Raw genomic sequence first — 16,764 nt, 5'->3', positions numbered from 1 at the left:
CCAAACTTTTCAACCCGAGGGCCGCATTAACTATCAAACAGCAGTTCGGGGGCCGACTACACACTTGAGGTCCAAATAAAAAAAAATCAAAACATGGATGTTGTTTTTAATTATTTATTTAATATTATTTTATTCAGTTATTATTTAATAACACATTGATACACTACACATGAACACCTGTATTAGTGTGAATGGTGAAATTGTTTCCTGGATGCCAAAATAGCAGACATTTCTGGCTTTAGATTTGTTGTTCCTAACATCAACAGTGACCTGAGATTATCATCGGACAAGTTTGTTCTCAAATTGTTCTTCACGTATTTCATTCTTGAAAATGTTTGTTCACACAGGTATGTTGTTCCAAAGATTGAAGGGTACCTTGATGCAAAAGTTTTGACATTAGGAAATTATCACTAAATAAAATAGAGTGCAACATGTTTCGAAATCAGACGCTAATTGACACCAACACCTCCACATCGCAACAGTCAACCGCAACTGGCAAACTGTGATCAAAATAATCAAGTCTTGAACCAGCAGCAAACCATTTAAAAACTCCGCCACTAGATGGCGTTATATCATCTCACTGACTGTGAACGGAAAACATAACGCACTACTGCGTGCCTCTATTTTAATTCGGTAAAAACATAACGTCCACATAAGCGGCGGCTCATCTTGGCAGGATACACGTAAATTTCCGTAATTTTTTTTCCGTAGACAAAAAGGTCTCCACGGGCCGCATCCGGCCCGCGGGCCGTAGTTTGGAGACCCCTGCATTAGATCCTCAGTGTTCTTGCACAAATTCAAGTGGCCGCAGCAGCTTTTGTGGAAAAACTTGCCAGTCTAGTCGCAACCTGGGAGTTTAGGTTGAACTTAGCCATATTATCAGAGGGGTAGCCTTGTTAGTCTGAATCTGCAAAAGCGGCGAGGAGTCCTGTGGCACCTTATAGACTAACTGAAGTGTTGGAGCATAAGCTTTCGTGGGAAAAGACCCACTTGGCCATGCATCTGACGAAGTGGGTCTTTGCCCACGAAAGCTTTTGCTCCAACACTTCAGTTAGTCTATAAGGTGCCACAGGACTCCTCGCCGCTTTAGCCACATTAGGTTGACTTTCTACACACCACATCTCCACGCCTATTCCATTGACTTTAAAAGTCACTAAAGTCAATTTTAGCACTTCTGCTTTTCATGCTTTTCAAGATCCCTTAGCTGGGTTTTCCTTCTCCACTGATTATTCCCAGTTTGTAGAGTTTACTGGGAAACTTCCTCAGCGAGGCTGAGTTAGCCCTCCAGCTCCCTAGGTGAGACCAGTCAGCACATGGTCAGCTTTTTCCCTGGTGCACCTTGAGCCCAGCACCTCTTTGTGGTGAGAGGAAATCCTGGGACTGAAGCAGCCTGATTCCTGCCTGAATAGGATCCCTCTGCAGTGATTGAGGAGTCCAGTCTCATCTCTGAACCGGAGGATCATTCATGGAGTTTGTGAGTGCACCATCTATTAGTTAGTCAGGAAATTTGTTTTGGGGACCCCCTACTCCCTGAACTGTGTCCTCAAGCCAGGGAATAAGGGTTTGGGGATTTTATAACCTGCCGCATATTAAACCTGTGGAGGGATTTACCTTCTCCCGCTTGTGAGTCCTTTGGGCTGTACTGAACCCAGTCAGCCACACTGCTAAACCACTGCAGAGAAGAATTTTGTGGTCATAGGTCATCAAGGGCCCCAACAAAGTATGCGTACTAACAGGACACTAATCTTACATTTGCTACATCAAGTCACATGACTGGGGAAAGTCACAGGTATTAGCAGCGTGGGCACCGGTGAACCTAAAAATAGTGTTTTACCCTGTTATGTGATAATTGTTTCCTGTTTCATATAATTATTGTGTTGAATATATTGTATGTGTTTGTGTTATTTTTTGAAGTCTCCAACTATCTGGCAAGTAAGTGGGGATTACCCTGTGGTTAGAATTTTCCTCCCAAACTGCCCTGGTGACCCTGCCAGGAAGGAGTGAGGGGGGCGGACGCACCACCAAATACATTCATAGGAAAAAATAAAGAAGATACACCCTGCTGAGTGGGTGGCGGGATCTAGAAGAACCCAGACCTGTCCACCGAAACCTGTAGGCAGATTGGAATTAAAGAAGGTAATTGGGTGGAGAGGGCGCTACACAGAGAAGACTGATAGTAGGGATGTCAACGCGTAGACAACTACACGATTAACCAATAAACCAGGGCTTATTGGTTAATTTTGTTGACTACATGCATTCCTCCCACTTGCTACCTCTATATCAGAGGCAGTCAGGGAGGGATTGGGGATCTGGAGCCCCCACCCGTGCTGCTGCCTCTGATAGAGAGGCAGCAGTGTGGAGGATGAGGGGAACAGGCAGGAGCCAGTACACGTGAGGAGCCAGCTTTTAAGCCACCTCTCTTCACATGCTGGTTCTGTAAGACCAGTTTGCCCTTCCCCTCCCCTGTGCTGCCTCATACAGTCTGTCCACCTTGCTGCTGGCCCCCCCCTCTGGGGACCATCAAATAATTGTGTAGCCACTAAAAATTGATGTGGTTATACAACTATTCAGTTACACACTATCTAACATCCCTAACTGATACCACACATGGCAAGCTGGATGAAGCATGGGAAGCTATGTAACTGATACCACAGCTGTACACCTCCATTTTTCTCATTCCCAACAGAGCATGGCTTAAACCCCTACCTTGCTGCCACACACAGACCCACTACTCCCTCCAGGCTCCTCTGTGTCCATGTGAGCCCCTGTCATGTCACCGTGCCCGGCCTCCTTTTCCCCCTCCCCTCTGCAAGCTTCTGCAGGAAGGGAAAGTTGCACTATTCCAGCAAACGGGGTGCCAGACACACACTCACTGTGTGAGCCCCTGCCCTGCTGCCACACCTCCGTGGCTCCCCTTTGCAAAAGCAAACACTTGCCTAACCGTGGGAGCTGCTATCTGCAAGCACTGTGTAGCACATGTTTTTGAAGTGGAAGCACAAGAGTGAGCCCCAACTTGTCCCTTACCATTCCTGCCACCAAACTGAGTATAGCTGCTCCCAAATTTCTGTGGTGTACCTGCTGCATAGTGGGCACTTAAAAGCATAACTTTGGTCTAGTACATAGCACATGCCTATTGTCTTGAACATACAACCCTGTGTGTTAAAGAGATTAGATTCTATGCTCCACAATGTATCTCCTATAAAATTTGCCCTTCACTTTTCATTATAACAAGCATAACAGTGAGTCTGCTGCACAAAACCTTTGGTCTGGCTCCTCCTGCTGGTATTGATTGCCTTGGCTACCTGGATCACCCTAACCCGCACTGTAGATTTACCCACTCAATTCCCAGCTGACTGGTAGCTGTTTGGCATTGCAAGTTTCTACCGAGCTATTGCCACTTGCTTCTGAATTGTCAGAGTGGGTGTCATTCTGGTATTGCTACACTTCACAGGGTGGGGGAAGGGGAAGCAATTAGCAAGCTTACCTAAAAGTGGCCTTATGTATGCAAAAGTTTTGCTGCTATTGCTGATTGTCCCGTAGCTGCATAACTCTGCAGTTGCTACAGTCTGTGCTTGTTTAATGGCACAGAAACTGGTGTTCCGTTGTGTCAAGAGCATCGAATGCCACCATCATCTGTCAATCGCTTATCTCAAGTGCTTCACAGAAGAATATGGTCATGGCCTCCTCAGATTCCTCATTCCAAAGGGCCCTGGATAGATGCTGGACATACTGCAGCATAAGGTGGAAGATGTTTGCTGTGATTGCTATAGAACTTTGCTGCTGAACGGGTTCCATGCTGGGTTCAATGCTTACCCTGCTATGGCACCTGGTACTATAGCGTGTGCATGGATAACCAGGGGAAAAGGATGTGAAAAGATTGTTTAGAGTTGCTTTTAAGCAGAGGGGGAGGAAGAAGAGTGCATTATGGGATCCGGACATGTACCCAGAACCACTGTCTGCACTGCTTTGGTTCCACCAGGCACTGGGAGCATAATCTAGAATGCTAAGGGGCAACAGGATCTGTGGGATAGCTCCCTACAGTGAACAGCTGTCACTCTACTGGGGACATAGTGTGTCTAACTCTTGCGCTCAGTGGGTACATGCACCTTCGACTTTACAAAATGAGGTGCTAAAAATCAACCTTAATAAATTCAATCTTATTTTTTTTTTTAATTTCCAACTAATTACGGGGGACAAATAATGAAAAAACAGGTACAGGTGTGAGGGTCAAAGGGTTAAAACGAGGGAACCGGATGGGGATACCGAGCAGAGAACCCCGGACAGCGCCCACTGCCCCCCGAAGATCTCGAGAGAGCCAGTGGACGCTGCCCATTCAATCTTATCTTGTAGTGAAGACAAGTCAGGCTAAAAACAGTTCTGCTGCCTTTGACTCATACAATTGAGGATAACATTTCATTATCCCAGCATTCAAAAAACGCCAGCCAAAATTTATTGCTTGGGCAACACAGCAGTTGACAACTGATGGGATGTTGGGAAAAAAATTTTTTTTGGGGGGGGATGTACACCCCTTCCTCAGGAATCCGGAGAAATCTTTGCCACTAACTTACTGTTCCCGGGACTTAATTAGTGCTGAAATCTTAATGCCTGTTTAATAAAATTAACAGCACTCATGCAGTGCTATGATCCCATAACAAAACGGGAGGACCAAGTGAGATGGGGTATTGGAAAAGATTCTAAGGGCAGCCTGGGCGGACTCTTTGGCAGTGGGAGAGCCAGCACCCCTCACACTGACGCTACCTCTGGCCAAACGAGGAAGCAGTGGGGGGAACCGGTTTCCTCCAAGCCCAGGCACTGAGTCTGGCAGGAGGAAAAGCCAGGGCAGGGCGCGCACTGCTGGGCAGCAAACCCCAGGGCGCCAAAGCAGGACACGAGCCCAGCAGCTGACGCGCCAGACCTGGCGCAGGGACACGGGCGTCTGCCCGCCACACCTGCAGGGGGCGCTCTGCGCCGGGCCAGCGAACTGCGCGTGCCACGAGCGCGTGCGAGCCCTGCCCTCCGCCGGTAGCCCCGCCCACAAGTCCCCGGCGGCGCCTCGCGGCTGCCGTAGTCTCCTCGCGCGGAAAGCTGCGTGAGGTCAACGGCGGCAATGGCGGCCCCGTTGCGAGTCTGTCACGTTGCCTGTTGCGCCAACCGGGCGGGCGGCGGGGTCGTGTCGTGGGGGCGGGGCGGGCTCCTGGCGTTCGGCTCCTGCCGCTCCGTGGCGCTCTACGAGCCCCAGGTGAGGGGGACGCGGCCTCGTGCTGCCCCGCGCGCCGGTGCCGGGACTCCCCCGCCTCGCGCTCAGCGCAGCCCCGCCCCGCCCGCAGGCGGTTGGCCGGCCGGGAGCCCCCAGCGCTGCGCGCGCCGCCGCCCGAGTCCCTCCCGCACCGCGCGCGGGGAGCAGCGCTGCTGCCAACGGGGAGAGGGCGGGGGCCGCCTCTGGCATCCGGGTCCCCTCCAGCATCCTCTCCTGCCGAGCGCCCGACCCCGCTCCCTGTGGCGCTGCCTTCTCCGTGTAGCAAGAGCAGGCTGGGTCTCACTGCGCAGCAGCCCGGCACTGAGCAGCCTGACTCCCATTGCGTCCTGGACCATGAGCCTCTGCCCGCCCAGCACTGTCTCCTGCCCCCCCCCCCTCTGTATTTGAGTCAGCAAAGGGGGGAGGGGCTAATAGTGGAGCAGTGACTCCACGACTTGATAAGCTTAGGTTTATCAGGTAGTTGACTAGACTAGACTAGTCACATCCCTGTGGGAGAGGCACTTCTCCCTCCATGGCGGTCATGGAGGGGGCAGCGCCTCTCCCACTGCTTGGTAGCTCTGGGCAAGTCCTGAGCCCCAAGCTGGGTGAGACCCATGAAGCAGCTGTGTGGGGTTGTACTGCTGTGCAGCCTAGAGGAAATGCTCCTGGCCATCTGACACTAGGGCTACAGGTTGTGAGGTGGCTGCGGTTTGGATGAAGGGGAGGGATGGGCCACTTCCGGCAGCAGGAACCTTGCCCGTGTGCAGAGGTATCCAGAGCTCTGCCTCTGGCTGGTCCATCTCTTACTGGTGCCCTGCACAAGGACATGCTGGCTTATTTTCACTTTTGCTGTAAACCATGTATATAATGAAAACTATTTCAAGCACCCATAATTCCAGCACCTGTGAGGGAAACCCCCTGTTTTAATTATGCCAGTGCTCTGTGACTTTTTGTGTGCAGGTGGGATGTCTTCCAGAGGTGGAGTGTCCTCATACTACCCTCACTCTGTCCCAGTGAGTCAGAGCAGCTGGCTTCACTTAGGCTAGGTCTACACTATACCTGGCAGCTTGACTTAAGGTATAGAACTCCAGCTACATAGACTGCAGTAGGCATATCTTAAGCCAAACTTGATGGTGGTCCCCATGGGAGGAGGCCAACAGGAGCAAATGCTCCTGTTGGCTTCCCTAATTCCTGGCAAGAACAGGAGTACTGGAGGCCAGTGGAGGGCATCTTCTGAATTTGATTTAGTGAGTATTAACTAGACTCACTAAATCAAACTTTGGAAGATCAATCACAGCACCATCAGTCTACCTTGGAGTGAAGATGTGGCTTCAGTTGCCTGTGGTTGGGCTTTTCTCCTCTTGGCTCCCTGCTCTGCTTTACTTCTGGTGTCCCAGCTGCCAGCCATGTGTCATCCCTGGGAGACTGAATGATCCACCTGCTATTAAAATGTTAAATTCAAGAAGAGTTTGTGATCTCTTTTTTCTGTAATTTGTTTTTTTTGAGCAAGGTCTTTACATCAGAAAGCTATTGGCTAAACACAGGTTAAAGCTTTGGTAGTATGGCTAACCTGCCCTCATTTTTGTAAAACTTAAAATACCTCACATTTTGGTAGCTAAATATTTTCTTTCTTTTCTCAGACTAGAAAAGTAGTTGCTACACTGAATGGTCACACTGGCAGAGTTAATTGTGTGCAGTGGGTTCACAACCTAGATGGCTGTAAGTACTAAACAATCTGTTCACAAATACTACATTTGTTCTGTGTTAGAACAGGATTCTTATTTTTCACATGTTCATCTGCAAGCTGTTGAATCATGGATCCTGTCAACTTTCAATCTTGTCAGTTTAGAAAATTGAATTTAGTTTATTGTGTATCTGCCTCTGAATTTGCTTATCAGTACTTCGCTATTTACAAATATGTGGTGCTTGCTTCTATTGCTTGGCAAAAGACCCATGCAAATGAGAAACACAGTAGGGTCCTATTCTGCAAATTCTGCAGTTTGGCTTCACTTCAGACTTAACTTGGGTTATTGGCACCTGGGTTAATGTAGTTGGGGTTTGAATGTCTACTGTGCACTGGTTTTGTGCTCATTCTAAATTTGTTAAAGCGGTAGGGTGGGTACTGCTGTCCTTCAGCATAAATAGTCCACCTTTTCAAGAAGCAGTAACCAGTGCTGTTTACACTGGGAGTTACATCAGTATAGCTGCATCTCTCAGTATCTTCAGGGGGTCTTCACATCCTAAACTCAAAATTCCAGTCATCTGAAGAAGTGGGCTGTGCCCATGAAAGCTCATGATACCATCTACATGTTTTGTTAGTCTATAAAGTGCTACCAGACCATTTGTTGTTTTTTAGTTAATCTCTCAGTATAGTTCAACCTTATGGAAACAGGTTGATCTGAGCAATGCAATTTGAGTTAGTAGCATAACTCAAATCGATGTAGCTTAAATCTACTTACCACGGGGTCCACACCGCGCTCGGTCAACAGAAAAAACTCCCTTTGACTCTCCTCACTCTTCTCTTTCTGGGGCATACTCAAGTCAGGAGAGTAATCAGTAATTGATTTATGGTGCCTCTACCAGTGCTGCATTGATCACTGCCCCATCAATCTGGCTTATAGTGAAGATATTCCCTCAGGGATATATGGTTTTCACACAGCTGACAGACACAGCTGTGCAGCTATAAATTCCCACTGTAGACCAGCCCTGAGAGAACTCTGCAGTGAATACAAATTATTAATCTAATGTATAACTTTATTAATTTGAATAATACTGTTGATTTTAATGGGGCTAATAATTTGAATACAATTACACATAAGTTAAGTGTTTGCAGAATTAAAGCCACTACAGGGAAGTAAGGAAAGGGCTATACTGAAAGTGCTGTGCAGTACACAAAGTAAATCTAGAAAAAATAATTATTTACTAATCTATGTTGTAATTATTTTGGGATGGAGCCTTTGATAAAACCTGCAGAAGGGGGACTTATGATCAGGAAATGTCATCACAGATATTCTTTGCCTTATCCTACTGGGGCAAGGTTTGTTTCTTTCTGCCCAGAGGAAAAAGCATCCAGAAAACTGGTGGATCCTTGGGGATCTGCTGGAAATTAGAGCTACACATCCAGAGTTTTGGCCTTAGTAGCCATTGACCCTTGACTGTGCAGCTTTATGGGAACTATTTTGCAAAGCTACTTGGGGAATACTCAAAATTAAGACCATAAGAGCTATTAGTAACTCTAGTGTATCTTATGCTGTTTCCCTTTTAGCCCAGCACATCTTATACCACCCAGCCCCTTGCTGCTCCACTCTTCCCCCAGCTCTGCCACTCAATCCTTTGTGAAGCCTGTGGACCAGTCAGAATGCCCTCTGAAGAGTGGGGTGTGTGGATTGGGGTAAAGGGGGTGAGTGACTCATGGTGTCACTGGGCAGATGAGCTCCACTTCTCCATGCTAAGAGAGATGTGTGCATGGAGGATACTTTGCACTTGGATCTCAGGGTAGTGATCTGAAACCTCTAAGTGTGACTTGTAAGGTCTGCAGGTTGAAAGTTTCAGATACAAACATGACTTTATTTTGAGCTAATGACAGAGCATGTTAAATGATTATTTTTCATCTACTCCTTGCTCGACACCTGCTTTCCAGTTGGTTGAGAAGGAAAGTAGATACATTGCTATGGGCAGGGGTCGACAAATTATGGAAAACTCTACTTGCCAGACAAAAAAGGGACTCGCCACCCTCCCCCACAAAAAGCGTTTTTTTATAATGGCATAAATTCCTAATAAGAATAATAGTAATTACTAATAAGTTATTAATAAATATCACCCAAGTTATTAATACATATCTTGTAAAGGTTTATCTTTTCTCTCTGCTGCCATGTCTCCGCCGCTTGCTCCATCAGCTCCCCTGGTGCGTGCTGCCCCCCGACCCTCCACCCTCCTCTGCTGTCTTGACTCCTGCCCTTCTCACTGCCCTCAGCCCTCCTGAGACCTGCCCCCCTCCATCAGCCCTTCTCTCCCCCCGTGCCCACTCCTCCAGTATCCCCACTCTGATCATGTGAGCTACCTCTCCTCATCCCCTCTCCTAACACCTCCCTCTACAAACCTGCCCTGCCTCTCTCTTCTGGTGCTGGTCCCTCCCCTGCAGATATCTGCCCTTCTGCTTCACCCCCAGAATCCCCTGGCACCTGCACCCTCCTGATGCCTCCCCCTTCCCTCTCTTTCCCTGATATCCACCCCCTTACCACTGTCTGCCCCCATTCCCCTGTGCCCTCACAGCTGTCTTGCTCCATCCCTGCCTTCCTCATGCCCACCCCTTCTTTCAAGCCTTCTCCCAGCACTTCCCCCTCCCCTCTCTAGCCCCCAGTGCCCTTACCTTCTCCTCTCCCAGCATCACCCTGTCCCCCTTCCCACTGACACCTCCCCTCCTGCCCTTTTCCTCACTGTCTGCACTTGGCCCCCTAGCATTTGTCTCTCCTGCACCCCTGTCCCTTGGTGCCTTCCCCTTTCTTCTTCTTCTTCTCCTCCTGACCGCCTCCCCCCAGCACAAGCCCCTTCCCCATATTTTTCCCCTCTCCTCCCCACAGCTCAGCCCAGCCCCTTCCCCTCCCTCAGGGCCAGCTCTAGGTTTTTTGCTGCCCCAAGCAAAACATTTTTTGGCCGCCTCCCCCCCCACCCCCTTTTTGTTGTCTTTTACACATGTTTGCATTTTGCAATGGTTTTTTTTGTTTGTTTTCATTTTTGTCCCAGCATTTTAGCCCTATCAATAGCAAATAGCATTTTCATTCGTTTTTTTCCATAAAGGCAAAGGCGCTTCAAGTGAACTTCCCCTTTCACTCCCTTCTGGGTCACAGCAGCTTTTTCCCTTCCCTGTCCAGCCCCTCTCTATGGACAAGTACCCTTCACTCCCAACCCACAGGGAGTGCAGGGACAGCCCAGAGCCAGAGGGGTGCAGGGAACAGTGGGGGGTAAGGGGGTGGCGTGGGGAACGGGAGGCACAGAGCCAGAGGGACACAGCGATCGGGGGGAGCAGGGTGCGGTGGAGGCAAGGGGAATGGGAGGGGCAGAGGGATCGGGGTCTAGGGCCAGTGCAGGGAATGGGCAGCACAGACCTGGGGGGGCAGGGATCGCGGGGAGCAGGGTGCGGGGTGCAAGGGTGACGCAGAGCCAGAGGGTCGCAGGGAAGAGGAAGAGCAAGGGGTCGGGAGCAGGGGCAGCGTGGGGAACGGGCGGCGCGGAGACAAAGGGGGGCTGGGGCAGTGGCAGGACTGGAGCCAGCGGGGTGGGCCCTGGCTGAGTCTTGCGCTGTAGCCCTTTAAAATCAGCGGGGCCATGTCACGCCAGCATCCTGGCATCCTGCCCTGCCTCCTCGCACTGGAGCTGCACGGAGGCAGCCTGGTGGGAAGAATCGCCGCACTTCCACCTTTCCAGCGGTGCTTTTCTCCTCCGCTGCCCAGCGGATCGGATGGGGCCACGCTGCCCGTAGTGCGGGCTTCCGCCAGCCCGTCACAACAGCCCACCGGGCCAGTCCGCCCCTGCACTCGCCAGCTGGTAAAATCTACTTGCCGCGGGCGAGTGTATTTGTCGAGCCCTGGCTATGGAAAATATTTCTGTTCTTCACCGTACATACTTAGTGCACAGTCAGTTTCATTGTTTTTTAGATGGTCATTTGCTTTTCTTGTCTTTACCTATAACATGTGCATTCCTGTGCGAAGAGGGAACTTTCATGCTTTTCCTCAGATCCTACAAGAAGGCAGGTTTAGGGTTTTGGGAACAGTTTAGTCCTCGTTGCTGAGAGAAGCATTATATGCCACACAGGGAGGCAGAAAAAATGCAACTTCTATAAAATGGATTTTTTTTAAAAACGAAGTAGGACACAGTATTTAAGGAATTCTTTATTGGCAAATGTGAAATTACTGTTCTTTAAAAATAAATAAAAATCATAACGTATAAAGTGTCTCATCCAGGACCCACTAAAATCAAAGGGTGACATTTAAACAGGCTCTACATTCTGTACCCTGGGGCAAGAGTGACGAGAGTTCATTTGGTTTCTCTTCTGAATACCTTTGTATTTTTTTTAATCTTATAAACCATTGGTAAACTCTAAATTTGTTGAAGTTGAATTGACAGATATATTTTGAAAGTGTGATTTACTGTAATGGATTACATGGTCGTGCTTCCAGACTGGTCTTGGTGTTTGGAGTTTTATGTACTATTGTTTTGCAATACATGTAAAGAATTGTAGCATGCAATATGTAAGTTTGCGATTGTTATGATCTGCCAAAAAAGTCTTCTGAAATGGAAATGTTAGGAAACATATCTGAAAGTATTGTTCTTGAAAGTATAGGAATCACAATGTCCTTTTTTGAACCTTTTAAAAATACATATATTTCTGCCTTCAGAATTAAGGCTATGTGTGTTTGTAGCTTATGGAGGGAGTGTAGTGACTTCATCATTAAAATTGCATCTAGATTTCTGTTATAAGCCCAATTTTCTATTTTTTCCCTTTCTAACTGTTGACTGGAGAAAGTAATGTTTTTTTTTTCTGAGAACTTTCATGGTTAAAATAGATGAGGAAAAATTATTTCCTCAGTTTGGTAATTAAATTACAGTATGAAGAAGTGGGAACATTGCATTATACTAAATTCGTTGTACAATTAATATGGACACACAGGAGAAGGAACACAAGACAAAATAGGGAAAAAACAGGTTAAAAAAATTCAGTATTAAATCTATTCAAGTCAGCAGGGCTTGATGAGACCTGTAGTAAGAGGACCAAAAAGTGCCGTCATGGCCAAACAACATTTTTTTTTTTTTAAAAAGTTGTTAGATGCAAAAAAGCAGCCTTTAAAAATTAGAGGTTAAATCTTAGGAAAATAGAAAGGAGCATAAGCTCTGGCAAGTCAAGTGCAAAGATATAATTAGGCAAGTCAAAAGAGATTTGGAAGAGTAGCTAGCTAGAGACTTAAATGATCAGCAAAAAATTAAATATAACAAGCAAAAAGCCTGCCAAATCAGTGGGGCCACTGGATGATGGCGGTGCTAGAGGAGCTTTTAAGGAAGATAAGGCCACTGGAGAAGCTAGATGAATTCTTTGCATTATTTTTCATAAAGGGTGTGAGGGATATCTCCACACCTAATCCACTCTTAGATGATAAATATTTGGAATTGTCCACCAGCTCAAGGTGTCAGTAGAGGAGGTTTTGGAACAAGATTAATTAAATAATAGTAAGTCACCAAGACTGGATTCTATTCACTCAAGAGTTCTGAAGGAACTTAAATATTAAATTGAAGTGCTACTAATGGTGTTATGTAATTTATCATTTAAACTGGCTTCTGTAGTTGCTGGTTGGAGGATAGCTAATGTGACACCAGTTTAAAAAAAAAAAAAGACACTGGAGGTGGTTACCAGCTAGGAAGATCAACTTCAGTAACAAGCAAATTGGTTGAAACTAGGGATGTTAATGCTTAATCCATTAACCATTAGGGGCTGGAGCAGCCCCCAACTGTGGTGGGCCATACCTGGGCATGCTGCTCGTAGGGACGCTCCAGCCCAGCCAGAGCAGTATTGTCTGCGGTGGGAAAGCTGTTCCAATCCAGTTGGGATGAGCTTATCAGTTTTGGCATGAGCTTATCGGTTACCGTAATGGTTACTCAGCAGCTCCCAGGGAGAGCTGCTATCCCAAGCTTCTGCCTCTGATACAGAACCAGCGGTGTAGAGCGGCAGCAAGCTACCTGGGACTGCAGTGTCAGGTGTGAGCTGACTGCTTCCCTATGCTGCAGACTCTGCAGTATAAACTTTATACTGCAGAGCCCTTGGTGAAGCTGGCTCCCTGGGAATGGGGCCGGGAGCTGGCTCCTGGCATGCACTAGCTGCCGGCCCTGCTCCCAAGGAGTGGCTGCAATGCAGGCTCTGCAATATAAACTTTATACTACACAGCCTGCAGTGTGTAACCATGTAAACACTAAGATTTTTAATGGTTATGTGGTTACCTAATTTACTGCTTTTTAACATTTCTAGTATAAGGTGAAATTAAAAAGAAAGTGACTGTTCTGCTTGGAAAAGAAGAGACTTCTAAGAGGAGGTACAATAGGACTATAGAATAGTGAATTTTGTGGAGGAAGTAAAGAAGTGCTGTTTACTCCTTCACATAACACATCTGGGGCCACCCAATGAAATTAGTAGGCAGCAGGTATAAAGAAAAAAAATTCACACAGTGCACAGGTAACCTGTGGAACTCATTACCATGGGATCTTGGGAAGGCCAAGCTATAATAGGGTTTTAAAAAGGGTTAGATAATTTCCTATCTGGAGGATAGGTCCATCAGTGGCTATTAGTCAAGATGGTCAGGGATGCACCCTCAGGAACTTGACTATCAGAGAGAGGCAGCAATAGGGGGAGGGAGCGGGATCCATTTTAAAAGCCGGTTCCCCCAGCACTGTCTCTGCAGGAGCAGGGGAGACAGAGAGCAGTGGGCAAATGGTGCGAGTGGGGATTGCAACAGTCCTGCTCACAGCCCTTCCGACTGCTGCTCCTCTCCCTTTGAAATGTACAAGAGCCACCCGTGGCTCTTGTGAATTTCAATGGGAGAGAGGCAGTGGAAACCCACTGGGTCCCTCCTTTTGACACAACTCCAGGTGACAGTCTCATAAGCAAACAGGGGACATGTGGTTTAGATGACTTTACTGTAAGGTGGGGGCACAACTGGTTGAAAGACCATACTCAAAGAATAGCAAAGAGAGTTAGCAATGATTTACTCTGAAATTGGGAAGAGGTGTCTAGTGAGGTCGTACAGGGATCAGTCTTTGCTCCAGTGCTAGTCAATATTTTTATTAATGATATGGCTGATTGAGTAGAGAATATGCTTATAAAATTAGTAGATGACAGCAAGTGGGAGGGGTTGCAAGCATTTTGGAGGACAGATTTAAAATTCAAAATGACCGTGACAAATGGGAGGATTTGTCTGAATTTGACAAGAGAAAATTCAAAAAAGAGACGTGCAAAGTACTTTACTTAGGCAAGAAAAATCAAAGGAACCGTTACAAAATGGGGGCTAACTATGTAGACAGTAGTAATGCTGAATAGGTTCTGTGGGTTATTGTGGAACACAAACTAAATGAGCCATCAATTTGATGCATCATTGTATTAACTGGAGCCTTATATGTAAGACACAGGAGGTAACTGTCCTGCTCTATTTGGTGGGGCCCCATGTTGAGTACTGTGTCCAGCTCTGGGCACTACAATTTAGGAACAACGTAGACAAATTGGAAGGAGGCCAGAGTAGAGCAGCATAATCCCAACATATGGGGAAAAGTTGAAAAAACTGGGCATGTTTAGTTTTGAGAGAGAGCGACTGAGGGGCGACCTGACAACAGTCTTTAAATACGTTAAGCTGCTCATGAAGAGGATGGTGATCAATTGTTCTCCATGTCCTCTGAAGGTAGGACAAGAAGTAAAGGGCTTAATCTGTAGCAAGGAATCTTTAGTTTAAATATTAGGACGAACTTTTTATCTGTATAAGGGTAGATAAACTATGGAGTAAGGTTCTGGGGGAAGGATCCTGGAGTCCCCATCATTGGAAGCTTTTAAAAGCAAGTTGGATAAACTCTTGTCAGGGATGGTCTAGTTTTACTTGCCCTACCACGACACAGAAGGCTGGACTCGGTGACTTCTTGAGGTTGCTTCTAGCCCTATATTTCTGATTCTATAAATCGGTGTCTTAAAAGACTCTCCAAACCAAAAAACAAAACAAAAAAAACCCAACAACCTTGAATTAAATTACAGTTAAGTTTCTTGAGTGCATTTTAAGAAGCACGCCATTGACCGCATTCCTATAAAACTTTGCAAGCATTAAAGTTTGTGGATTTTTTTTACATATATATTCAATGATTTTCCTTATTTTGAACAGCACTTAGCATTCTTAGTTGTACCAGCTCTCATGTCGTTAGGGAAATGGATTCTATAATACATATCAAGTAGCTTTTTCTAGTGACTAAAGTAACTGTTATTTTATAGTAGCAATAAAAATAGGAGATGTTCATGTAATACAAATGTAAACCTTTTTTTTAGCTGCTGAGACAGAATTAATTTCTGGAGGTTCTGATAAGCAGGTCATTGTATGGAAAACACAGAATAATCAGGTAAGCAGAAATATTCATATTGTCTTTTTTAAACTATCAATTTTTATTTTTAAGTATAGTACCCATGAAATATTTAGTAAGTTAAATTACTTCTGTCTAAATCTCGGAACTCTTTATTCATGCCTTTTTATCTGACCTAGAGTATTGCAACTCTTACGTGCCTCCTCCAGGGCTGTTTTAGAACTTCTGCATTTAGCAGAAAGTTGCTATCTTCTGCCACATGATTACATTTAATCCTATTCTTGAATATCTCTTCTGCTGTCTTGAGTGATTTAAAATTGGCTTCATTTTTTAAAAAAATGCATATATTTATCTAGCTTGTTTCAGATTTCACTCTCCATCATCAGAACATATCTTTCCCATAATCTCTTCACCCTTAGTGTGAGACCCAATTTATATAGTTCTGTTTGTCAGGAACAGCATTTCTGTATCTCTCTTCACTCTTCTCTAGTTGCATCTGGTGAATCCACAACTGAAATAGAGCATTTACATAAAAGGAACCTTATTACCAGAGGAATAGAGAAATTGGAAGGAGTGTGGAAAAGGCAGTTTGGAGGCTGAAAGATTTTAATACTTCTTGGCTAGGAAGTTAAACCTATCACAGTCTTGAAGTGCATTATAGAAGTTCGAAAATTCTAATGTCACTATCACTCTTCCATTTGGTTGAAAAAGGAGGATTGATGCTCCTCCTTCTCAGTGACGCTCAGAAAAACTGTCAGGAACATTGTATCTGTACATTTGCATCTAGCTACCATACATATGTTGATATTTTCACCCAGCATGAGGAGGGCTGTGATCAAAATGTATCATGTATTTTGCATAAAAGTACAGAGTGACATTAAATTTACAAAAGCAATTGAAGGAAGGTTTTAAAGCAGTTTGACAGATTGCAGGCTGATGGAAGTCTTAATTTAGCTAACTTACCAAAAACTGAAACTGGAACCACAGATATAATAATAATAATAGTAATAAATAATACTGGTTGGACCTCCCTGGTCCGGCACCCTCGGGACCTGAGTTTGCCAGACCAGGGGAGGTCAACCCTGGCCCGCTGCTACCAAGTTCCACACTCTCCCAGGGGGGCCGCTCGACTGTTAGCTGCCGAGCTAGTCTTCAGTCACCTGGCTCCCCTCCCGGCCCCGGCTGCTGCTTGTGCGCTCTCTCTGGTTCAGCACCATCCATGGTCCTGTTGGACCACAGATGTTGCTGGAACAGAGAGTCCTGGATTAGAGAGGTCCTACCTGTAATAAATAAAGGTCTGAGATTCTACAGTGCCTTTCTCTGTCTTAGCTAGTATGACTGATCACAAAAATAAAGTTCAATGGTTGAGCTCAGTATATGAAGAAGAGGCTGAAATATGGCTGATGGACCATAAGCCAGACTGTGTTCCTGAT

General features: G+C 46.2%; 1 protein-coding gene across 1 annotated transcript in view; it reads left to right on the top strand.

Annotated features, from left to right (window-relative positions):
- The first annotated feature begins 5,062 nt into the window (after positions 1–5,062).
- The window catches only part of ELP2 (elongator acetyltransferase complex subunit 2), an 81,267-nt gene continuing 69,565 nt past the window's right edge, over positions 5,063–16,764 (top strand). The window contains exons 1-3 of the mRNA XM_075921530.1: positions 5,063–5,239; positions 6,877–6,955; positions 15,300–15,370. Of these exons, the coding sequence (XP_075777645.1) occupies positions 5,108–5,239; positions 6,877–6,955; positions 15,300–15,370 (282 nt within the window). The 5' untranslated portion in view covers positions 5,063–5,107. The remainder of the gene's footprint in view (positions 5,240–6,876; positions 6,956–15,299; positions 15,371–16,764) is intronic.

This window comes from Pelodiscus sinensis, chromosome 2 (assembly GCF_049634645.1).
Source record: "Pelodiscus sinensis isolate JC-2024 chromosome 2, ASM4963464v1, whole genome shotgun sequence".
NCBI lineage: Eukaryota > Metazoa > Chordata > Testudines > Trionychidae > Pelodiscus > Pelodiscus sinensis.
Note: the sequence above shows the minus strand (reverse complement) of the source record. Positions and strands in the feature narration are given on the sequence as shown.